At 38.0% G+C, this 26,055-nt stretch overlaps 1 protein-coding gene across 2 annotated transcripts in view; it reads right to left on the bottom strand.

Moving 5' to 3' along the window:
* The window catches only part of RALGAPA1 (Ral GTPase activating protein catalytic subunit alpha 1), a 115,439-nt gene extending 91,270 nt beyond the window's left edge, over positions 1-24,169 (bottom strand). For both annotated transcript variants that reach the window (XM_065752798.1, XM_065752806.1), the window contains exons 1-9: positions 23,800-24,169; positions 12,140-12,250; positions 11,618-11,667; positions 10,157-10,214; positions 9,476-9,519; positions 8,153-8,330; positions 6,764-6,879; positions 5,389-5,527; positions 123-331 (exon numbers count right to left, since the gene is read on the bottom strand). In XM_065752798.1, the coding sequence (XP_065608870.1) occupies positions 123-331; positions 5,389-5,527; positions 6,764-6,879; positions 8,153-8,330; positions 9,476-9,519; positions 10,157-10,214; positions 11,618-11,667; positions 12,140-12,250; positions 23,800-23,905 (1,011 nt within the window). In that variant the 5' untranslated portion in view covers positions 23,906-24,169. The remainder of the gene's footprint in view (positions 1-122; positions 332-5,388; positions 5,528-6,763; positions 6,880-8,152; positions 8,331-9,475; positions 9,520-10,156; positions 10,215-11,617; positions 11,668-12,139; positions 12,251-23,799) is intronic.
* Between the last annotated feature and the right edge of the window lie 1,886 nt (positions 24,170-26,055).

Below are 26,055 nucleotides of genomic sequence, written 5' to 3'. Positions count from 1 at the left end.
TAAGCAGAAATTTTTTTTAGACATTCCTTTTTTCAATTCTTTATTAATTACAATGATCAAAATATCTCATGCTGCTGGCAATGCAATTAAAAGAAAAACATAAAAACAAGAAAAAATTTTACCTGAATATTCTTTGGCACATTTTCACCTTCTATCCCAGGAATATGAGGTCCTGTATGGGGTTTTGGCTCAAGCCAGAAAGACACCAACCACCGAATGACGATGACACGAGCCTTAATAAAAGGTTCCTTTGTGCAATATATTGCCTCATTGGTTTCAGCATCTTTCTTAACCATTACATAGTGTGGCTTTGGTCTCATCTGTGGTATATCTGTAAGTAAATACAGCATTTTAAAATATGTGCAAAGAGAAAGCTCTACGCTTAACCAAAGCCATTTTATGATTCTAACACACAAGAAATCTTAAAACCATAACCAATACACGCAAGCATTTAGGGATGCTGCTTCTTCATATTCACTGTTCAGCAACACATTCCAAGTCATGCTGAAATGGCCATGAAATAGATAATCCCAAAACTAGCCCATAAGGATTCAAAAGGCTGTCATTTTCTTCTAGAGTGAAAATGTATTAGTAATCCAACAGATAGCAAACAGTTTTTGCTATTGCAAAACCTTTAATTTTTATCAGGAAGTCGTTTGTTGTATGGCCTTAGTCTTGCTTCAATTTTAAAAATATTTTGCATGCTTTTTATGATTTCAGCCTTATTTTTAATTTGCACATTATATTTAACATTTGAAGAGAAACCTGCGCAAGCTCACCCAATAACTACTTCACAGTTGCACTGAAAAGTACAAATGAGTTCTAAGAAGGAAAGTAACAATTAAGCAGATTAGAATGCATCCTATATTAGAAAATTTTCACATATAATGAAGGTTTTGTCTTTTTTTTTTAATTCTTAAGAAATGTTTATGGCTAACTTACTAAACAGCAATTTATCTGTGACTCATACCAAATCTACAGACATTTAAGAGCCTTGTTAGCCACTTAACTTTCTACTACCAAATCTACTAGGTGAACAGAGGCAGTTTAGAAGCAATGCACCATCACACATTCTAATGAAACCACAGCAACATTTGTTTGTCTGCAACAAACTGCAGTTCACCGATACAGCTAGCAATAAGGGTCAACAGTTGTTTACTGATGCAGATCCTAACATCTAATCATGGCTGAAATGGGAAAGCCTGAATTCCAAACCATATTCTAAAAGGAGCTGCAATAAAAACACTTTTTTGGTCCTGAAATAGGTGAAAGATGAATAACACAACAATGGGAAATTCTGCTCCTGAGCCCTTTAAATCTCACAGCTCCATCTAATACCACGTTTCTATTATATAATTTTGCCGGACTTAGCTGTCAAAGCAAGGGCACATGCACCTTCATATGACTTAATCACACTAGCTTACAAGGAATGCAACGCCTCATGGGATTACAATCCTCCTCTTAAGGAACTTTGACTTATTCAGGATTTATAACCTAAAATTCCCATGTTCTGCACAGCAGTGACTATATTCTACATCTCCTGGTTCTCAGCCCCTGCAATGACAGACGCTGACAGTGCCACTGGTACTTATGAATCTAATAGGAAAAAAAAAGCAACATTTCTTACAAACTCAACTTGGATGGTATCCATAATTGCAATAAAAACATTACAAAAATCTAAAAATGTGCTAGAGCATGCAGGAGGGGAAAAACAGTTTGTTTTTAAACGCTGTATAATGGGCCTTCTGGTAAGCACATGTATCAAACAGCCCAGTTGAATTCCAGACATATATATAGCCAGCTCAACACTGCAAAATGTGATGTCTAGGTTTCACAACTCAATACAGAACAGTGCTATATGAAAACTGACAGTCAGAAGTGACTACAAGACTTCTGAATATGAGTGGCATTTCTATGAGAGTAGTGTGCCAACTTTTTTTTCCCCAGTTCTTCACTGTAGAAAGGCAAGTAGGAGATCTGCTCTGATACAGTCAGTGAAAATGCAGCTGAGGACTGAAGAAGATGAGTGCTGTCAGAGCACATCTTACTGCTGGTATTTCAGTATAACAGTTATTATCTGGGATACCACCATGCAATCCCCCACCCTGCCCAAAATAAAAAAAATAAAAATAAAAAACAGAATGGTGATCCCATCCAGATAAGGAGAATGATGCATTGGACACTTAAGATACACTCCATGGTTCTACTATTTTTAGTAGGTCAGAAGGCAGTTCAAAAATAAAAGCACTAGCATTCAAAGAAGATGTACAGTAGCCACATTAGAAATTGTCAAGTTGTTCGCCATCTGTATCTTCCTAATGTTAGGCCAACAGCTTTTTGAGGATCCAGTATTACTTTTTTGGTTTATATATGATGTCATTAATCCAGGAATACTAAATCCAGACAGTAGAAATGTAATAACTGCCTAGATAACAGCTGATTATCTCATGATAATCATATAAACTTTTAGATGTTTGAAGTTCACAGCCACCCTGTGACAAAGTCTCCTGTTGATATTACAAATACGTAAGACAACATCCAGCACCAAAATCGAGAATATCCAAATTGGTGCATCTCCATTTCCTCCAAGAGAGGCATACAAAACCAGAGAATATCAACACGGCACTATTCAATTGAAAGTATGTTTTGTAAACATTACTAAAATTACATCAAGTAAATTTAATAGAAGTATTATTTTTAGAGGAAACCACATGACACTTGCGTACCACCCATGTAAAACATAAGTTACAAATGAACAGAACACTTTTAAACAGCTTAGAAAGTTTTTATTTACTATAAATATAGCACAGTATATAATCTTCACTTTGTAGAAAGAAGCAACTTAAGAACATTTTAAAAAATTATCCATCTTAAACTGCAATACATATTACTGCATTATCAGTGAAAAAACAATGTGCCTGGTAGTGCAGTATTTAAAGACACAAAAATTAGTCCCCCCTGACATCTGTTGCATTCAGTAGAAGGCAAAGGGTTATCCCAGCTATGCAGTAACAGCACCTGGATAGTTGTTTCACCCTTTTGAAAACACAGAATATATCTTAGTGTACTGCAAAGACATTTACAGTCAGTCTCCTGTAATTTCATAGTATCTTCCCAGAACAGCCTCTCTATATATTCCTCTCAACTCTATTATGTACTGCAACTGTTTCTCAAATGCATCCTCCTTCAACTATTTGTTGTTCTTTCACATTTCTGCCAGTCTTCAAAGTATTGTGAGGGCTTTGTGTAAGGGCACAGACCTAAAACAGAAGCAAATCAGAAGTTTACTGAATTAACTAAAATAATACAAGAAAATTTTCCCTTCCCCAACCTTCCATTTTTTGTTTTGTTTAATTTTCCGCTTCACTCATGGACTCAGTGTGAGCTTAAGCCAAGTTTTATATAAAGCAGAAAATGAAAAAATCAGGGGAAAAAAAAATGGTGGTCACTTGGCAGTTTTGATCATGCTTACATTTTAAGGCAGTGAGGAGCACAGATTGCTATGGGACAGACTACCTTCTTGCTTACCTGTAAATGAATAAGCTCTTCTAAGTGTCTTGGAAATAGAACAGACAGAAGTAACGACGACCCTGAAACCCATATTCCAAATAACACCTTACAGAATACGAATAGCTGATAAAAGACATTTAAAACAATTCTACTTTTGTACTGTACTGCTCTTCCATGCCTGTGAGACTCCAAGAACTTGGAGGAGGCACGTCAGCTTCCTGTAACTGAATACCCATCACCGTAACTTCCTTAAACTCTTTATAGAATATGCCACCTCCAACAAAGCCTGTGTACTAATGCCTGCTTAGTAAAACTCCTGTTTTATTTGTAACCTCATGATTTTTCGTAAATATTAACCCAGTAGCATAAAAACACATTTTTAATCAACATGCTCAGTGTCCAGGCTTTTGCTAATTTTTGTCTAAATGATTTGTCACTTTTGTTTGGAACTGCCAAGTAGAGGATAGTTTTCAATTACTGTGGGGGAGGAATGCTGGAGAAGAATTTCAGAAAGGAAAATTTCTATTCCACTTACCAGTGTTTCTGTTGCATCTGTTACTGTACTCCTCCCCAGACTGCTTCTGACTTTGCACAATTTAAGGCACTGACAGTAGTTTTGAAGATCTTTGTTAATTTCTTCTTTCTCATTGTCCTAAGACCTTTCAGGTTTCTTGTTTATGGTTCACAGGAGAATAAAGGACTACAGTAGTACTTCTGTGGAAGAATCAATCAAGACCTCCATAGAAAGAGATAAGGTTTCCACATTTCTTCTTCAAAGACCTCAAAGCAGCAGCACTTGAAGCTATTTCATCAGAGAAGCTCTTCAGTATCTTCACATAATTCTTGTTCCACAATTGCTTATGACTGGGTTTATACTGTTCCTTTTCCCCTACATGAGAAAGGTCTTCCACTTGCAGGAACACCCATCTCAGTTTTTAAAATACACATCTCTATACAAGGCCATAATCCATACTTGGACTGGCAGCAAGAAAGACTGTTTCAGCATACTTCCCACACCTTGATCTTAGAACATGGAATTGTGGCTGGAGATATTACTATTAATTTTTATGAGATGCAGCATCAACATCCAAGAAGAGTGGTGATGCGTACATATTATTCAGGCAATGAAATGGCATCTAAAAACCCAAGTACGTCATACGGCTTTGCTTGCTTACAATTTGCACGTGGTTGGATATAAAGCTGAGATACCAAGGTTGGGATATGCAAACAACATTCTACTTAAGAATGGGCTACAAACCTCTAAACAAAAACAAAACAAACAAAAAAAAAAAACCCACACTTGGGTTTGCTAAGTAAACACTTACAATTCCAACTTTTTGTATGGAAAGATGCATTTTAGCAAAGTCTGTTCTAAAGATGTTGAAACCTAGCTTCCTCCACCTAACACAAGGTCATGGCAAAAATACAGTTGATACAAAAACATAACTAACTTTGCCCTGACTGAACTCTTGAACAGGTGGAGTATGATCCAAACATGTTTCTTTATCTGTACATATTCTGTATGGATAAAGTCAGCATCTCCCAGAGAGCAGTATACTACAGTATAACTTCTTGTCTTAACATAATTAGTTTCTCTTCCGAGAATAACAGAGGTTACATTAAAGAAATGTATTTACAACATTCAATTTACCTGAATTGGTTTAATACAGCAAGATTGATAGAAAAAAAATGAAGAGATCAATTTCTTCTACAGAGAATTGAAAATCACAAAACAGAAGTCACAATATGCTCAGTGTTTCTTATGAAAGGACACAAAGAATGTTCTCTGAAGTGTAACTGAAGCAAGAAACTGTTTTGCCATGTTCTATGTTAGAGGAAATGTAATGATTAATTACTTCATCAGTCGTATACACTTACCAAGTATAGGGTTATATAAGCTGGTCTCCTTACAGATGTTTGGGAAAATAGAAGGTAAGTAATATTTCTTAAAATTTGAGAATAAAAATGAAAATCCCTTTTCCTGGTTTTCCTTGTTCTTCCATTCTAAACTCTTAACCTTCAAAAAAAAAAAAAAAAAGCAAACACTAAGAAAAGAAAGATGTCTGATGAAATTGCCTCTTTATATATTATTTCTATGGAACAATATCATACACATTTTAATAAACACTTAGAAAGATGAAACAAATTAGCTGGTAAATTACAATGAAACAGAGACCATTTCCCTCCAAAAGGAACACATCAAATACTGAAATGGATAGAAATGCATCTGCTTTGATGGTCACATTAAGCAAGCCAGAGAATAAAGCTGAATTCATTGTTTGGTGGTTTTAATAAAACTGTTTTCATATTACAAAATGCTTTATAAGAGAAAGGGCAATCACTCACATTACCCTAAACATTTATTTTGATAATTTAACACATTTTGACCATTATAGTAGGTACTTGTATTTGTTTCATATTGTCAAACACAAATCAGACAATGACCCAGTATTAAATTTCTCATGATGTCCTGGTGAATTCACCTGCCTGTCAAATCATGTCAGGCCTGCCACAAATAAAATGAACGAGTTTTTCAGGAAAGCACCTTTGCCAAATCTACCCCGATTGTTACTGAAAGTCTGAAAATGTTACTGAAAGTTATTGAAAATTTCTGTTAGAGAATGGAGAAGTTGTACGTTTAGCTTCACAAAGTTCTAATGCTAGAAAGAGAGATGAAGGAAAGACAATGCTAAGCACAAATACTGGCTGTCCCTGTTTTACAAATCTTTGTGTCTGACAACCTTGTATCACTTCATTTTATCATCTACTCTGAGTTTAAGTCTATGAAAGAGGTCAGCAACATTTGCTCAGGCTTGTTAGAAACTTATCATAAAAATACAATGTTTTCAGTCAGGAGTTTCACCTTAGTCCAAAAAACTAAATCTCTAGTCACTGGGAAACCTAGACAATACCCTTTAACCAGATAAAGAAAACCAAAAGAATGGAGAGAGCAAAATGGGAGGAGAGCTGGAATCTGCCCTTCTAGCAATGACTGACAGCTTTGTTTCTTCTCCACACTGCAAAGTGATGGAGGACACTGTGGTAATAGACGAGTGAATCTTCACAAGTTGTGTAAAGATTTTTTAAGAGATGTGGCTTTTCATGAAGGACTTGTTCAGGGCAGAGAGAATGTTTAAGATATTTTTATACACATTTGCAGTATACAGAGTGCTAACAGGGTCCTTTTTATTTGTGTTGGACAAACAGATATTAGCTGTTTAATGTTTATTTGCTTAGAAGTTATAGAACATACCTGAATTACTATGTATTTCAAAAGCGCTTCTAAGAAATAGCTTGTTAAGTCTTCTTGCCCTTTATCTCCAGATTGAGGAGGAACAAGTGGAGTGATTTCCTCTATAGTCACTTGAGCTATCAAAGAATAATAATAAAATCAGATCTACATTTATGACTTCAGTACAAATATCTACCAAGTCATGAAAGTAGAGATACACTGCTGTGAACAGAGAGCTACAGGCAAACAAACCAAACACACATTAATGAAATTTAGTTAAGTTTTAGCTAATAAATCAACATACAAATAATTTCTTACATCACTTTATGGTTTTAAAGAGTTAATGCTATGGTCTAGTGGTTAGGAGCTGGTGCTTGCACCACCACGGCCCAGGTTCAATTCCCAGTCAGGTATACCAGAACGGAGCTGGAGCATTAACTCTTAACTCCCAATACACCACATGACGTTATGATGTGGAATATCAATAATACAACAAAAATCATAAAACCATAACAATAACGAAAAAAAAAAAAGGAAGATTAAATTCTCCTTATGCACCTTGAAATCTACTGGCTAAGACCCAATTTTTCCAAAGGGCATAATCAATATTTTGAAATTTATGCAAATAAAAACGTGGCGTTTGTGAAATACAGACACTAAAGCTTATCTACATTTTCTTCATTTAGTAATTCATCAATTACATCAAAAAGTTTTAGTTTTTTATACATCCCTTGCCTCTAAAGTGAAGCTAGATAGGTGTTATTTTCCTCTTGGTCCTGCAGAAACATGTTTGCATTTCGCTCTTTGTACTCCGCAATTCTATGCTGCCTACACATTTAGATTTTTTTCCTTACTTCTTATGTCTGCATACTTGAGATAACTTCAAAACAGGCCTTCAAGTAACTACAATCTCCAAACCTAACCTGTCAGGAAATTCAGCAGCTGGAGTCTCTTTCTTTCTGTAAATTTAACTACCGATTAAGAAGACACTGTTTGCACATATAAGCAATGCTTGTGCCAGCTCTAAAGCACTAGGTGGAGATGGGGAGAAAGGCAACAGCATTTTCTGCTCAGAAGAAAAAAAATGATTAGCTACTTATTTGCATTTGTCTGAATACACAGTTTGCAAGGAAAATACACAGTCTGCACTCAAGACCACTCAATTCCAATTCATGGATAAATGTGAATTCCTACAAAAGGTATATGCACTGAATTACAAAGTAAGAGTTTTCCCCAAAGCTACAATTATCTGATGCTTACTGCTGGAGGGAACAGTGGAATTTGCTGTGAAAATAATGAGAAAGTTCTCTCTGTACTCTAATCAATTAGGGAAGATAATGATCCCAGCTTTAAAAATTTCTTATCGTATCAATTATGTGAAAAATTGAGTAATGTTATCAAATTACGTACTTTCTTGAACATTAAGAGGAGGGTTAATAAGATTATCTAGTGTTCGGGGACCGTATTCAGATTGTGGTGATGAAAATCCAGGAATTAAGCAAGAAAACATCCATAATTGTTCTTTACTACAGTTATTCTGAAGTGCTTGCAGCCATAGCAGAAAGAGACGCACACCCTCTCGACGTATCTGAAATGAGAAAACGGAACAAGGGAACAAGTTAACTTGGACCAAAACAATTCTGTACATCCTGAAGGGAGGAGAAAAAAAGACAGGTGTGTAAAAAATAAGAACAGACAGCGTAACCACCAGTAGAACCAAGCTAGCAATCTGCAGGTCCTGCTGAAATGCAGATCCCACAATCTCTTTCACAGTGCCTTCCCTGAAAGAAGAGGAAGAAAACCAATATGCATCTACTCACTTGCTTGAACAGTATGAGATGATGTCTGAATTTTTAAGAAAATAAATAATATCATAAGATCCCTAAATGTTTGTGAACTATAACAGCAGAGCGAGCCTTTTGCTGTAGCAGGACTCACAGAATCACATAATTGTTGGGGGTGGAAAGGACCTCAGGAGATCATCTAGTCCTATCCCCTGATAAAGCAAGTTTCCTTAAGTAGGTTGTATAGGGGAGTGTTCATGCAGGTTTTGAATATCTCCAGAGAAACAGACTCTACAACCTCTCTGGGAAAATTGTTCCAGTGCTGTCATCCTCAAAGTACAAAACCTTTTTCTCACGTTCACATGGAACTTCCTGCTTTCCAGGTTTTGTCCGTTGTTCCTTGTCCCGTCACTGGGCAGCACTGAAAATAGCCTGGCCCATCTCCCTGACACTCACTCTTCAGACATTTATACTCCTACCCTTTTGCATTCCTTCTTCAACAAAGAAAATAAAGTCCCAGAACAATTTTCTCCTGGCTCTCACAACGGAGAACTTCAGGACCAAAAAGCTTGAAGACGGTTTACAGAGAAGTGGCACAGCTGCTTACTGCTGTACAAACCATATGGTCAACCATTATTTTACTACCCATTAGTCTCTTTGACCTAGGTAATTTCCTAAGACAATCAAAACCTCAGCATTGAACAACTAAGGCTTCCTCCTGCTTTTATACAAAAATCTTCAATTATTTGCACACATTCTTAAAATGGTTATCTGATTTAATCAACTTACTACTGTCAATAGTTCTACTGAAATTAACATATCGATAGAAGCGACTACTTCATGACACACAAGTCATGACTTGATTCTCAACATACAACAATTCTTCCATAAAAATTCTTACTTATTTTTATGTATTTGAGACAAAATAGTATGCAACTTTTTCCAATACCTTTAATGAATTTCCAGTATGAAGAAGCTTCTTTAAAATCAACCCTGAAAAGAAAAAAATATTTTTCTTAATTTCTTTGTCAAGTAAGATGTCAGAGTTCTCGGTCAGACTTGATAACATCTTTTAAACAAGTCCTTGGCAACCTCCAGTTTAATCTTGGTGAGCTTGTTACCTTCAGGCAACTCTCTCAATGCCAGAAGGAAAAAAAGATCACCATCTCTCACAGATTCCTTGTGACATAGAATGTATTTCCAAAAGGACATTTGGGAGACGTTCACTGAACATAAATGATTCTTACATCATTGATATAAGTAAAATCAGTGTTACCTACTTACAAATATAGATCTTCCCCCAATTTTTTCCATCTATTACTACATGAAAATTGGAAAATTAGTTTATAGCTCAGCTGTCCACTTGCCCTTGTTCTTTCTCAACCACTGTTACATTTCTGAATTCTCAGGTAGAAAAGCATCTTATTACGTTGTTTACTGTTGTTGCTTCATTTCTCTCCCCCCCTCCCCCCCCAAACTGTTTTTTTCTTTCCCTACCTTGATATGTTTCAAGATGTTAAGCCCTGCTACGGCACTGGAATTTTTATGAAATCAGTAGCACAAACTCCTAACAGCTACTGACAAAAAAAAAAGTTAAAAAAACAGAAGAAAAAAAAGATAAGTAACTTACCAATACTATGAAACTGCCACCTCTGGTGAATCCTTTCTGGAAGGAGTTGCAATATTTTCTACAAAAACACAACAAAAACAGAACCCACAGATATATGCTACAGATATCATACTCAGAAGATTAAAGAACACTTTCAGAAAGGCTATAAATCAGAAACTGGAAGGTTTAGAAAATTCAGAAAATTTTCACACTACTTTCACTGGAAACATTACTGTCCTTTCCATATAACCCTCTTCCTAAAGCTGAAATGCCCAAAGGCTCTAATACACTTTCTGGCACATCCTGTAGATTTCAGATGTCACTGCAGTTTATCTAGCTTCACTTACTCTTGGCTGAATATTACTATTTACAGCACAGGGAATAAAATGGGATGAGTACTTGCCTCAGTTGCTCTCATTAATAACAGTTCTATTAGGTCAATTCTGCCTTTATATAGTGGCTTAAGCTAGGATGTTCAGCTGTGAACTTGCCTCTGTGGCAGAGGCAAACATTTATTCAGCTTTCTTAAGACAAAAGCAATAAGTTCCAACAAAATAATTATGAGCTGGGACAATAATGGTCTACACCTCTGCAGTTAACATTAGTAGAAGATGGAAAGAAACAAAGCAGTAAGCTACAAAGGCAATCCAAAACTTATTATGTAGCACTTCAATATTTATGCTAAGAAGCATTAACAATTTGTAAACAACCTGCCTTCCTAAACAAATTACTGGCCTTGTCCCTCTAGAAGCCTGTGCAACTGCTTCCAAAGCACAGATCACCTAATAACCTTTATGCAACAACCACTGAACTAATCAAATGTTCAGATTCACTCTCTCCTATACAGCTAACCCTACAGTTTTAAGCAGCAGTGTATCCCACAATCAAACAAACAACAAAAAAAACCACTAACAAAACTTCTTAAATCTGTATTCAACCGTGTAATCAGAATTCAGCAACTTTCTACTTTAAATATTCTTAAAACAAAAAAATCCTGATTCCATAATTAGAAATTTTGATCAAAACAAAAAAAGACAAAAACAACTACATTGAGTTACTTCTAAACTATGATCTCTCATCAAACACAGCCTGATTTAATCCAGATAGATTCTGAAATCATCTTAACTAAGTGAAGCAATGCTTTTGGTAAGGATATTATGAACTGTTATTTTGAAAAGCAAAATATAAAAACAAGTCTGTGTAAACTAGTAATTTAGGGCCCGTAATAATCATCACCACCAAAAACTTGGGAACATACACATAAAATGCTTTTTCCAATTAATACACTTTCTTGCAAAAGTTCAAGCCAAAATCTTTTTCTTTTCACCTAAAGCACAGATCTAACTTTAAGCAAAAGAAAAAGGGAATGCAGTTCTCAGCATAAAGCACATTTCTAGGGGACTGAAGGATAGCTTCTATTACTATTCAACTGGACTTAACTGAAAGCCAAAAATGTATTAAGGAATGTTGAAGTTATCTTACCTCGAAAATAAAAAGAATAGAATCTAATTCTTCTCTTTGAGACTTGTGACCTAGTTGTAATTAAGATACCAAAGAAGAATTTAAAGAACATTGAAGAATATTCTTAGATGTATAAAACAAAAACATGCCCTTCTACAATCAATAATTACTTCATATTTCTTCTGCAAATAAAAATAATACTTTCTTCTGTTACAGTTTACAATAACCAAAATAAAAAGTTTGTATAACTTTCTATTATGGCATCAGCAGCTGGCAGAAATTAAGTTACACACCATCTTATGAAGTAATGCTTCTGCAGAACATAAAAAGCCTAACATCTGAAGAATTCCCATTTTTCAAAATTTCAAAAACTTTCAAAAACAGTAATTAGAGAATAAACTCTGAATCCCTTCCTCAATCCCCACTGCATGCATACTCTGCCTTTATTTGCCATGTTAGTGCTCGTACATATTCCTGCATACCTAATATATTTGGAATCACAGAAGCACAAAGACCAAAAATCATTCTATTTTAAATACTCACCTTTTTGTTTTAGACCTACTTCAATAGTCACAAAGTTTTCAAAGAACACATAATATATATGTGAGAAATGTAGATCAAAAAACTGTTTGAGATCAATCGATTCTGCATTCTCTGAAAAACAAAACAGAAGATTTTCATTTTTCCAAACATTCAGTCACCTCCAGTATACCATTATTAATTCTGTAGTCAGGAAAAGAGAATTAAAAAGTAATTGTTGGTAAAGAAATTCTTCAAGTTTTCATTCTTTTAAACTGGAGCTAATGAAATTAAATACCAGGTGCCATAAGCGCCCCCCAGAATTTACAACAGGAAGCAGCATCTCTTTCACATATGCTTGCATGGCAGCAGCATCTGCAAACCTCAGCAGGCAATCAGAATCTCATGAAGAATAGCACTGTACAAATGAATCTTGTTTTAATTGACAATCCACTAGAAATAAAGCCACCCCACCACTCCCAGTCTGTACAATAGAAAGTACATCTCTGTCATCCACTGTTATCAGCAGCAACTACCAGACAACTAAGCTGAGTTGGAGGACAATAAGCAAGGACCACCTCTGCTCTTTAGAGAGACATTTTGGAAGGAAGCAAACAGCAGCCCTTGATTCCCACTGCTGCTCCCCCTCCTCCTCTCCCAAGGTTCAGACATACCAGCCTGGTCCAGTGCCCCAGGCTCCTTTGATTATGGTGTCTGGAGATGAGATGCTGGTAACTGGATGTGTTGAGGCTAAAATTTGGTGAGAGTAAAAAGGGTGTAAACTAGTTGGTTTAATTAACTACTTCAAATATCAATAAATACACTGAAGGAAAGGTACTCGCTGTTCAGATGTTTGACAAAAGACAAGAAGTAGGTGCACAAAAGAATAGCCAGGGAGCATATGGCAACAGGGAGACAGAGTTTAAAAAGCTAAAACACTTTTCCTTCAAAATTCGGATACGAAACAACAATAAAACAATGAAAGTAAGGCAAATCAAAACATACACAGATGCTTCATAGCCCTCACCATCAAGCTTTACCATTTCTATACACTGAGGCATTATTAACTGTCGTCTTCCTAATTTCCTTCCTAATTCTGCTAAATCTGTTTTTTAAACACTTTCCAAATGACATAAATCTTAATCTACATGACAGGACATATAAACCTCTTCCTCGCCCCCCAAAAAGAAGAAAAGCAAGGATAGCCAAAAGCACAGCAAATTTTAAATAGTATTTCTGACAACACAACTTTATCACAAATCTTGCCATGAAATTTTCTATTACATGCTGAATTTTTGCAGTATCTTAAGAAAGACATTCTACCTATGTCTTCCATAACCAGTGCTGTGGAGTCAGTGCTTAGTTTTTTGTACAGCACTATCTTATCTAAGACTGATTTTTCAAGCAAGACAACTCAGCTAGAATAACCTTAGCAGCCCAGGTAGGTAAAGTATGTACCTGACCTTCAACAGGATTACCAAGCCTCCAGTTTCACAGACCACATCACCATTTATAGATCAGCAGCATAACTGCTATCAAGTAGTCTGAAATACTGAAGGACAACAAAAAATACTTCCCTTTTAAACAAAGTGAACTTTGATTCAAAGAAGGTCAGGGCCATGAGCCAAGAAAATGAGCTGTGAGTACAGTACAATTGCTATATCCATTTCCACTTATGGGGCAGAATTCCAGAGTTCTGGACTACAGGCATGAAAATACACTAAGGACAAATCTGACAAGATTTGAGACAGGAGTGAAAGGGAAAAGAATGATTGAGACATTCAGGAAAGTGGATAAGGTGGTAGATTATATACTTCCCATCTTATTTTACTATTGTATGGGAAATACACAAAGAAATGAGGGAAACAGTTGACCTGATGTGACCTAATGCGAATGAATGGAAGAAAATAGTTCTAGATCCTAAAAGGGGATCAGAAGCAGTTAACCAGCTTCGTTTCCTATGCGCACTGAATGTTCTCTCTCTCAAGATGATGAGTTTCTACCCAGACATGGGTAAACTCAAGATAAAAAAAATCTTCTTTTGAATTCAATCTTAGCACAACTGTTCATAATTTTAGTAGCTTCCCTGACTCACCAGGGGAAGAACTAAGGGCTTGCCTATGTAACCAACTGAACAGGCAGTCTTCATTTCCCTAGTTGCTGCAGTGACACTCCTGTAGGTACAATCGGCACTACGATAAAGCTCTTTGTCATTTCTCTGATCTCTGAAGAAATTCAGAGAATGATCTGTTCTACTTCTTTTTATATTTATCTGTTTAATTACAATGTAAGGTGGTGTTAGTCACCTCAGAAAAAAAAATAGGAGCACTGCTTGACCTGCATTGTTACCATTAACACCTGAATAACACCTCCAGAAGCATACGGCCTAAGTACACCCGTAGCTTGGAAGAGTATAATACAAGTCAAAAGCTCCTTAAGGTTTCAAACTTTTATACCAAATGCATTTCACCCTCATTTCCTAAGATCACATTCAATACCATAAACAAAGGAAGTTTCTAGAATTCAAACAGTAAGCACTGAGTGCTTGCAGTAAGTGCTACTACTTTAGGACATAAGCAAATGATAAAGATACATTTTATTAATAAGAATTCTGTTCAGTCATTACCTGACAATAATGCACATGCACAAAATTTCTTTTAATGATGAAAATTTTAAAGGGAGGAAAAACATGTACAACTAAAAGGTTATTGTTTGCCACTTACATTAAAAATAGCTTCTGCTTATCCCCAAACAGTACCTTCAGTGATTCAATATGTTACTGACCCAGAAATTTGGAATCTCACATTAATTAAAGAAATTTGGAAAGTATTATGCACGGCTGGACTGAGAATCCCAGCAAGAAGGAGTAAGAAAAAAAATAATAAGGTACCGTATGGAAACAGCGATGCAGATTTCAGATTTTGATCTGGAAATCATCACATCTGGAGACCTGTGTTATAACCCATACACAGCTGCCCCTGTATGGCTACACCATGCATCAAGAGACAGACGGTTACTTATCCAACTTCTAGAGATACTCTGCTACACTTCCCTTCATTTAAAAGCTTACCATTTTTCTGAATGAAAATGTTTCTAAAACATTCAGTTTATCTTTGTGATAAAGATACAGATTTTAAGTGTCGTTACCTTCAACCATTTCCTTCAATTCTAAACAATCAGTGTCGTTACCTTCAACCATTTCCTTCAATTCTAAACAATCTGTCTTTATCCATGCTCTCCCAAAGTACCATTAATGCTCTACAATGTGCTAAAAAACATTTCCTCTACAAGAAGCATATGCAAGTCCTTTCCACGCAGCCTTAAACTGTGAATTATCAGGAAGTTGCTTGTCCGCTTTGGCTACTTAAACTTACCTGCCATTTTAAAAGAGATGTAACCTTGTGGGATTACACAGAAACAGGCTTTCCATTCATTTGAAATTTATTTATTTTTAAACAAAAGAACTTCTCTCAGCACAGCTTCATGCGACTAACACAAAGTAATGTGTTCCTTGTGTTCTTAAGTACTCATGCCCAGAAAAAAAGACAACTCAAAAATAGATCTGGCACCATTTGAAATAGAAAAGTTTCCCAGAACAGGAAAGGGAAAACAGGACAACACCTATTTCCTTATTCCAAGAATGTAAAAACCAAAGCTTTGACTGTACAAAAATAAATAGTTTTAGTACACTGAAATGAGATTTCCATCTTCATTTACAGAAGTTTTATAAGAAAATGTTGTTTTCTTCACGCTTCACAGTAAGAGAAAACAGAGTTTTTTGACTGCTGAGAGTTCCTTAATACTTCTCTGTGACCCTAAAATTGATACAAATCTCATCCCTTTATTAAATGAGTTCTGTCGTTCCTTTTTATTTTTTTTAGGAAGAAAGTTGCATTTCAGCACAGATGCGATGCCTTCTATGTCCTCCTTCCCCTCCTCCCTCCGCCCCAACCCTTCTACTAAGCTTTTATAAAGTGGCTTCTGTTTTCTCTAGCCCCAGCATTAAGGAGGTAAGTTTTTCTGGCTGAAACTGCAGAAGTTGGACTGCATTTATGGAATTTAGTTCTATTCTGATGCACGATACAGAGAATCAAACAAAATGGAAGATTATATCCAAGATATTTGTATGAACCTCATTACAAGAAGAGTCAGGTACCCAACCAACTGCAACTTATATTTTCATTAAATTGATTGAAACTTGAAGTTCTACTTACAGACTAGGCCTGCAGCACAGGACTAAATAAGAAATAAACTAAAACAAAACTGCATCAGAAAACTCCTCCATCTCTGCTTTCAACTTCTGTGCTTACATATGATGATACATTTAGGAACTACTTTCACTTATTTTTGGTTAGCTATTCTTCAAGGACTTGTTTTCCTGTCTTTTCAAATGGCCAACTCCTTTGCAAGTTTCTAGTTCAAAACTTTGCAAAAGGTTGCACTCTTCAAGTACCCCAACAAGGTATGCAAAACTTAAAATGCCCACAGCATCTGATCATTTTAGGAAAATGAGATTCTAAGGCTGATTCTGCTAAAACTCTGCTTTAGATGTTGCTCCAAGGCTTTAAAGTTCAATCATCAGTACACCCCTTTGTAATCAGGAATAATTTGCAGTCACATAAATAATCCAGTATTTTAATACAAATATCCATCAATATTACACATTCAAAGAAGGATACTATTTCAACAGCAATTCATACTTATAGTTACAATGCAGAAGAGATTAAAAAAAACCTGACAAGCTACCATTTTGTCCAACATAAAATATGAAACAAAAAGTAGATTTTTTTTTTTACTGTACATTTAAACTCGTAGAGGATCACCTAAGCACAATTCTGGAAACTTTACAAGTTTACACATAAAACTCTCTAATCCACCACACCTCATAATTTATAGCATAAACAATTCTCCTTCTCCATTTTCTTTTCTACATATTACAGTACAAATTATTACAAAGTAAGCATATAGCATTACTATGGATTATGAGTGAGTTCACAATAGAAATGTATAGTACTGCTTAGAAGATTGCCTCTGTATGAGATTAAAATGTTAGGAAGCATGTAATTCTACATTTTCTGCACAGAACAGAACTTCAACAGTAAACAATCACAACTAGAAAGCTAGAACAACAGGAAGCTCATGCAGATCTTAGAAAGTCATGAACTTTGTCTGAAGAGAACCTGAATATTCACCATTTACACACAACACAGATTTACCATTCCAGTTAATGGAATGACCAACACCATTACTGACCCTATTGTGGTTAGATTTACCCTTAAGTGTTTAAGGTTTAATTAGCATGCATACAAACAAAACTGTGACAGACAGCATAACAAAAGCATTACCCTGAGACTTAGTGGCTTCTTACTCACTTTCCCCCATCCTCACCCCCAAAAAATCTTATACCAGTATAACAAACAACAACCTAGAGGATGGGCAGACTTATAGCTCCTCTCTGTAAATCCAGGATCCACTACAGGCTGAAATTTTGTGTACTGATTCTCATAATGAATCAGTAGCTTTAGGAAGCAAGACAGTTTGAAGCTTCCTAAGATTTAGCATACAAGCAAAACAGCAAACAGAAATTATTCTTAGTTCCTCAGGGCAGAAAATCTAACTGCTGCTTTTCAGTAAAGCAGTACAGAGAATCAGTTTACATACTGACAGTCTCTTAAATACAAAACAACATCATTTAAATAGTTTAAGTAGGAAACATTCAGAACTAACCAATGGTTCAGGGATATTAAATAAGTGCCAAAAATTGACAAAAGAAAGAATATAATAAGCCACACTGTTTCCAACAACATGCTACAGGTCTATAATTATTAAACAAGGTTTTCACCTTAGCTTTATTGTTTCGGATCGCTAATAACTAGCCAAGTTAATTCACTCATTATTGTTACTTATATATAATATTATTAAAACATCCCTGAGGTTCCTGGTATCAAAAAAATAAGAACACACCTCAAACTTTTTAACAGACTTCAATTTTGCATTGGACAAGTCTGAATTTCAGATCACGAGCACCTTTTAGAGACAAATGAACATGGGAAAAAAATGAATGGGAATGATTAAGTACGTTAACAGCATGACCATCATCTACATACAAACTGCTACCAAATATCACCATTAGTTAACCACAGGAATGAGCAGAGCAGCTGACAGCTCTCCAGCCCAGCTGCTTCAGCTTGCCAGTAGACTCCAAAGGGGTTACAACACTGATGAGCATTATAAAACTACTCCCATAACAACTCACGTGCGTTCCAGAAGTTTGATTTTTATTTAACCAACTTCAAACACTCCCACAGCAATGTACTTATTTCCATTCTGAACTGCCACAACTAAACCCACACTAACTTTCCCTTCGAGTCCAAGCACCTAGAGCCATTCCTTTGTCTAGCCTGGGACTTTGATCCCGTTCCAGCTGTAGCCTCACAGGCTAGCAGTACTGGCCAGCACTGCTGTCTGCAGGTCATGTGGAACATAAGCCAAAATCCTAAAGCAAAACAATTCTTCCCCCCTCTCTGACAGCCAGAAGAGAACAGAATGGGCTCAAGTTTAACTTAGACTGACAGAACACCAACTCAGGCATCTTAAACTGTGCTCAGTCAGCAGCCAAAGCCTGGGTGACATGTCCTCTGCAGTTAGAGTTACCAGGAGAGTTAAAAAAATAAATACATACAACCCATGCCAAAAATAACACAGCATTACACATCCACTGAAACTTCTGGAACAGTTATCTCCAGCGGAAATTCCAGGCAGCTATTTCTGCTGCAGCTTCCCACCAGCCCTCCACTGTAACAGCAATGATTTTTGATTTCTTATAGTACAGAAGTGAGATTACAATGAACAATGTTGCTGATGTGCAACAACAGCAAATTTTATCCAGCTGAGACGTTAGGGCTGACTGCCAGTCAAATACATTTCTTAAATTAAAATCCCTTTAGATAAATGCCATCTTCAAGCATGTTGTTTAATATTAAGCAATATATCAAAATGGAAGTTGAATACAGAGTGTCTCATCCTGTACTATACTGCTTGACTTCTCCCTTATAAAGCTCACTTAAACGGGATGTCAAGCACTGACCACTGAGACGATCAAAAAAAAATATAAGAAATCCATACTCCAAACTCTCTCTCCTCTCAGCATTCTACATTACAAACATTTTTTCCTATGGATCCATAGATACAAGTAGTGCATTTTTAAGGTATCAGATGCAAATAGAATTATTTGTGAGAAACAAAATATTCATTTTCCTTCATCGTGGGGCGAAGTTTTGATGCTGAGGTCTTATTAAACAATCCAACACTAACTGTAAGAACAAGGCAATATTATTATTATAATATTATTATAGTACCTGCCCTTAACAATCCTAAAAATTGCAATTAGTCACTAAAACACTGGGGATTTATATAAATACATATTTTTCTGGAAAATTACAAGCTTCATTCTAAAGGCAACACCTAATTCCTTAAGGTGTGCTATGTGCCTTCACTGCCATCTACTAGCCATGTCTCAGTGATCACATCTGCACCAGCTGCAGCTGTCTGCAACAGCAGGACCCCACTTCTGACACAGCTGAGCCACATCCACAGATTGCAGGAGAAGCCCTGCCTGCATTCACGCTTAAGATCGACATGCACTTACCACCAAAGTAGCTCACAGTAAGCACAACTATTACACCTTTCCAGTGCACAGAAAAGAGACAGAAGAATAGTTCACTAAAAAATAATAATAAAATGTAAATCGAATGCTGACAGAGATATCATTAGAAGACTAAATGATTTCAAGGTACTGGCGTGGGTAGGGAAAAAGTAAAAAAGAGCATACACAGTTATCTGTAGGAAGAAATTAGTAACACCTTAAAAGAAACAAAGGAGATTGTTTCCTTAAAGGAAACAAAGCTATCTCTTAAAGGAGAGCTAGCTCTACCTGTTTCAAGAAATAAACTGCAGCTGTGAAACAGAGAAAAGCAGATTACTCTAACTCACAGACTGATGCGTCCCAGGATATGGCTTCAAGCTCTTTCCAATATTTCATAAGATTTATGAGCAATAACAATATTTATTGTTACTTGGAGGTCTCCTAAAGGACACCTAATGCCCGGGAAATACATAAACTGCTCATTTACTACATTTATTTTAAGAAATAATAAAATAAATTATTCAAGATTCACCTGAATTTCTCTGAAAAAGCCCAAATACCATAAACAGAGCCATACTGAGCCATGGCAGAGCACCACTCCAAGACAGGATACTACGTAGGTTCAAGTGGCAAAGAACAGATTCTAAATAACAGTTTTTGGGGAAAATAAATAAAGAGAATACATCTGCCCCAAATATACCCATGCCTGATTGACTGAAGGATCTCCACACCAAAAAATCTCCTACTGTATCTTCAGATTTGGTGGATCTTAACAGGCTTTACTTCCTTGTCTCTTTCATGTGTGTTTACATGTTTTTTCTGCCCCTCCAAAAAGGGATGCCAAAAATTTCTTTCCATATTAAAGTTTTATCCTTATCTGTGTCATTTTCATCTCTAAATTATTTGTACAGACTACAGCAATAAGTAAAGATGATGTTTTCAGATAACAGCACACTACTGTTTTATGAGACACTGCCTATATTTTTTCCACAGGCTAATTTGCATTTTTTACTAAATTTAAACTGAATTGCCTATAATGACTAAGTATCTTTTCTAGAAACGATACAACTCACAGCATTCTAAGTTACCTTGTAAAAATATTTAAATAATTCAATCTAATGTGCACTATTTTTAATTTTTTTTTAATAAAAGTCACCTGCTTTTGTGCTATCTTTGAAACTCTTCTGTTGCTTCTGGTCTTAAATAACAACCATATTATATCAGCTTAACTATTTTTAGATGATGCCTGACTTGCACCACTGTTATGCAGGATTCAACTGTCAATATTTCACCATAAAAAAAAAAAACAAAAACCCTAAACCAAACCTTTTTTCTCCTCTTTGGCTAATAGATTAATAGAATGACTTAAGTTGGAAGGGACCTTTTAAAGATCACCTACATCCAATTCCCTGCCATGGGCAGGGTTGCCAACAACCAGATCAACTTGCCCTTGAATGCCTCCAGAGATGGAGAATGTCATGGTTTTATCCATAAGCACTCTGCCTCCTTTCACGCCTATTTCATTATTTGGTAAGGTCTTAGTGGAGAATGGGTGTTTTAGATGCCTAGATAAAAAGATGAACTAGTACTCTCTTTCCTCCCAGCGAGTCTTCACCATGAATCCAAAAGCCATGTTTTAGTTTATTGGCACTGAACCAAACACTGGAAGAGTACAGCAATAACATTAACTCTGGTCCAATTGACCTTGCAGGCCTACTGAAAGTTTTTTAAGTTTATAAATAAAAACACTTCTCTCCCTCTGCTAGATGTGGAACAGCAGAGAATTCTCTTCCAAATGATCTTATAGTCTCCAACACACAGGGCTTAAGAGCAATAACCAAGACAAACCATTTTCATGAATAAATATGCCGAAACAGACTCCACCATCACCTCTTTGAGATACTCTGCTGACAATAGCTAGCCTGGCTCCACTGAAGTGCACAGAAACACACTGATTATTACATAGGGAGCAGTGGTCAGTGGGGAAGAAAAAAAAATAGGACAAACAGGAAAATGCAGCATTACACTGCTCAAGCTGCAGAATGAAGTCTGCACAGAAAGCCATCGCAGACAGTGGTCTGTTCCATGCAGGCACATCACTCATTTTTAATGTTGTCCAGCAGACAAGAGAAAAAAATGGGCACATGCTTTGTAAGCCAGTTAAGGGAGAGGAGAGATGTAAAGAATAAGGCAAAGATGTGATCAGAGCAGTAGCTGGACTTGAAATAATCTGCACTGTATTTCTCTCACACTAATGTATTAATAAGAATAATATCTCCCTGCCCTCCAAACACCTTCGCTTTGAACCTTGTGGATCTAGCTCTATCTTCATACCAACAGAAGATGTAGATGGATACAAGAGAAGCAGGAGAGCAGGGTCACCTCATTCCTTAAACACACAGCCATCAACTAAATAGTATGCTCCCAAACTTAGTGAAAGGATAAGTAGGAGCTATGCTTCAACTACTGAGATATACGCATGTGCAGTGGAAAAAGGGGAATGGCCACCACACCAGAACATGCCCCAGCAGATTTTGTCTGTCCTACAGCCAGTAAGCAGAAGCCTTAGATTAGATAAAAACATCTGCTTGACACAGAGCTCATGGGTTGATTCTTATCAAATACATGTTAGTGCTACCAAGACTGAATGAAAAATCTTGTAAATAGAAAACAAGAGACAGAAATAGAAGATCCAGAATAAACCAGAAAATAACAGCCAAATACAGTGTTCTTAAGAACAAAGCAAACAAGAAGCGTTCCATGTAATTTACCAAGCATACTGCCTTCCTAGGTTAACCTGCAGCATCCAGGAAACACATAATTCAGAGCTGTACTTAGTTTCTTCATAATAACCTTCCTTCTTACATTTCTTCAATTGATTAAACAGATAAAAAGAAATGTAAGTCAACATAAAATAAGCCACAACTGGCTGAGAGCAGCTAGTAAGGAAAAACAAGTTGTAAGACACAGAAGGAAGGAAAATGCTACTGACTACAGAAGGGTCAGGGATAACAGCTACAAAGTTACTCTGTGCTTTAAATGACAGAATAATACGTTGCAGAAAATAAGTTCTGCAGCAGCAGCTGGCACCATAGGGGAACAGACGTTCCTACAAATGCTGTAACAAAAGAAGAGTTGAAGAACTGTTTTCCTTTGAAGAGAACGAATCCACCTTCCAAGGCTGAGCGCAAACTATTTACATTTTCCCCAGACTACAGGCAGAACCTTAAACTATCCAGTACTCTAAAATATGGAATGTGTTGCCCCAATTCAAGCTCTGTTCATATGTTTATTAACTATCAGAAATAATCCATGCTCTTGCTGAACTTAAGACCCAAAACATGCTGGAGAGCAAACTTCTGTTACCAAAGACCGTCTGACGGCAAGGACTTAAGATTTCCACATACAGTCACCTGGCAGATGTTTCAGAATGGGTAACTCTGGTTCTCCTATTAGGCAACCATTACATATAACCACACTACAGAAAGCACTGGCCAGGTGAACCAGCTGCCTGAACAGCACTGCTGCAGCACCGCGGTGCTTATGCCCCCTCCTTGATCACTCTGCAAACCAGAAACGTCTGAATGGTATACGAACCGCCTGTCTACACACGTGCTGGGCAGCGCTTACCGCTGCAGCTCTCACCTCGGGAACACACACAAAGATGAGCAGTGAGGGAAAATGGCTCAGGAACTCACAGGCGTTCCTGGCTGCCACTTCTACTCAAACACTCCGACTATACATCAGCGTAGCGCTTACAGAGCACCACGCTTGGGAAACCCAGCAGCTTCTCCCCCTCCGTAGCTGCTACATGAGTCCCTCCCTCGAACGCGGAGGAGCTGCGGGTCCTCGGTGACTCGCAGCGCCCGGAGCGCAGACGGCACGCCCCGGCGCCGCAGCAAGCCGAGGCCGGGCCGGGTTTATCGAGGGAACGTGAGGCCGTGCCGCCTTCCCGGCACGCCTCGGTTCGGTTCTTCCTTCGCCAGGACCAGAGCCCCACGCTGCCCCGCCCGCTCCCCCTCCCCGCCGGCCGCCTCACCGATGAGGACGCGCAGATGCTTGAGGCGGGTGAGCGGGTCTTTGCGGGTGTCCAGCACCTTCTGCGTAGATTTCCGCACATCCCCGTGCGGCTTCTTGGAGAACATCCCGCCGGGCTCGGCCCCGGCGCCGCGCTCCAGAGGCGGGCAGCGGCCTCCGGATCCGCCCGCACCGGGGCCCTACATAGCCGGCGGCGGCGCCGCCTACTCCTCCTCCTCTTCTCCTCCTCCTGCTGCCACCGCCTCCGGGTGCGGCGGGGCGGAGCGCGGGGGGGAGCGCAGCGCCGACTCCCCGCGGGCCCGGGGGTGGCCCGGGCCTGGCCTCCCCCCTTCCTCCTTCCCTCGTTCTCCTCCCGCTGCTTCACGACAGCCGTCCGGTGCGACCCCGGGCGTCGCTATGGCAACCGCGCCGTGACGTCACGACGGCGCTGCACGGCGCACCTCCGGGGCGAGGCGGGCGGAGGCCGCGGCCGCCTGGAAGAGGCGGGGGTGTGCCAGGTGCGGGGGGGAGGGTGCGGAACGGCAGCAGTAAGTGGGGCAGGGAACTGCCGTTCGGAAGTGCAGTATAAAGTTATACTGCCTGTATTATAGCGAGAAACTCGAATAGTGGGAGAGGAATCCCACAGAGGATGTAGCAATAAAATCCAGGCCAGGACCGTGTTGGTGGAGGCCGCGGCTCCAGATCTTTCAGCCAAGCTCCAGTTGAGCAACACTCAACGATCAGCGCTTCACTTCTCTTTCCACACCCGCGCTTGGAGCGCTGCTACGCCTCATCGGGCCCTGCCAACAGCATCCAGCGAGATGCTCGGTAGCGCAGTCCTGGCCTCAGTACTGTGCTCCTTAGGACACGTGGACCCAGCCATGCTGGTCCTGGAGCAAAGTGAGACACAGACTGCACAGGCCATGCTCCTGAGCTTTATGCCACGTGAATGCTGCTGCTGAGGGCTGAACTCAAGAGCGCTGGAAAAGACCAAAAGGTTTTCCTAAAATCCCGATGCTGGTTTGCAGTAATCAAATATATAAAACAAAGAATCATTGGACTTTTCAATAGAACTGTATTGTTTTATTTAACACGATTCCTAGTGGCCCTCTGCTGGAATTTTTTATTTAAAAAGTCCCCGATGCTTGAATTTATATCATGGAAACCGTGTTCCTTCAATGCTGAGTGATTACAAAAGCTGCAGTTTTTAATATAAGGAATACTTAATAATTCAAGACATTATAAAATCATAAGATTTGTTAATATTTTTAGCAATATACATGCTACTGAAATACACTGAAATGTATGACCCATCAGTGACTATCATAAGCAGTGGGGCAGCGGGTTTTAGTCAGCATTGGAGTCGGTGTCATCTGCTGATGTGGTGTGCCACAAACAATTCCATGGTTCTATCATCCTGCTAAATGAGGTCTGAGGATTGGCGATGTTATCTAACAGCTACAATTACAACAATTTAGTTTATCATAGCATCAAATCTTACAGAGGTAAAATGTGCTAACTCCACTATAAATTGCTTTGTTTTTTACGTGTTATCAGTTCTAAACATACGGTTGTATCTTGACAAAAACACCTTTGCTTTATAGAATCGACTTGCTTTCCTAGTAATTTTTTAGGACTTATCAAGATAGAGCTTAAAAATAATAAACAGAATGAGATGCCACTGAAGTAGTAAAGGAAAGGAGGGAGTCGTTTTAGCCAAGTTAATAATGGCTTCTACAGAGAACTCCTTGCTGACAGCACACTGGGCAGGAAGAGCGTGTTCTATGCACAGTTAAGGCCATGATCTTGCAAAAGAATGACTTTGAAGCATGTGACTTCAACGACTTTCATTACGTGTGGAGGACAAAGTTAGAAAATACCAGGAATAGCTAGGGGGAAGGGTTAGGTTGTACTAGGTTCCATGTAGAACATAGTGCCTGTGCTACAGTATTTCTGTTTGTGATCCATTCTAAGTTAACAATTTTTAGTTAACTTGATTAGCAACTATTTACTTTGACAAAAAAGACTCCCAAATCTAAATAATTCAAGTTTGGATAGTCCAAAGCAGACTTCTCTACAATTCTGAATTCTGGAGATGGCTTATCTTTTGAGTGAACAATTCTTGCTCTATCACTTTATTTGTTAAGAAGGATATCGGCATCAACACTTATACGTGGATAACTGGTACAAAGTCAAAACACTGTGGTATTCCCACTCACCAAATATCCCAAGTTGGAATTTTTTTCCATGAGCTATAGAATTAACGAAGACAGATTTC

This window comes from Cyrtonyx montezumae, unplaced genomic scaffold, assembly GCF_038088225.1.
Source record: "Cyrtonyx montezumae isolate F1298 unplaced genomic scaffold, pur_monq_1.0 scaffold_10, whole genome shotgun sequence".
Lineage (NCBI taxonomy): Eukaryota > Metazoa > Chordata > Aves > Galliformes > Odontophoridae > Cyrtonyx > Cyrtonyx montezumae.
This window is presented reverse-complemented; position numbering and strand designations above follow the sequence as displayed.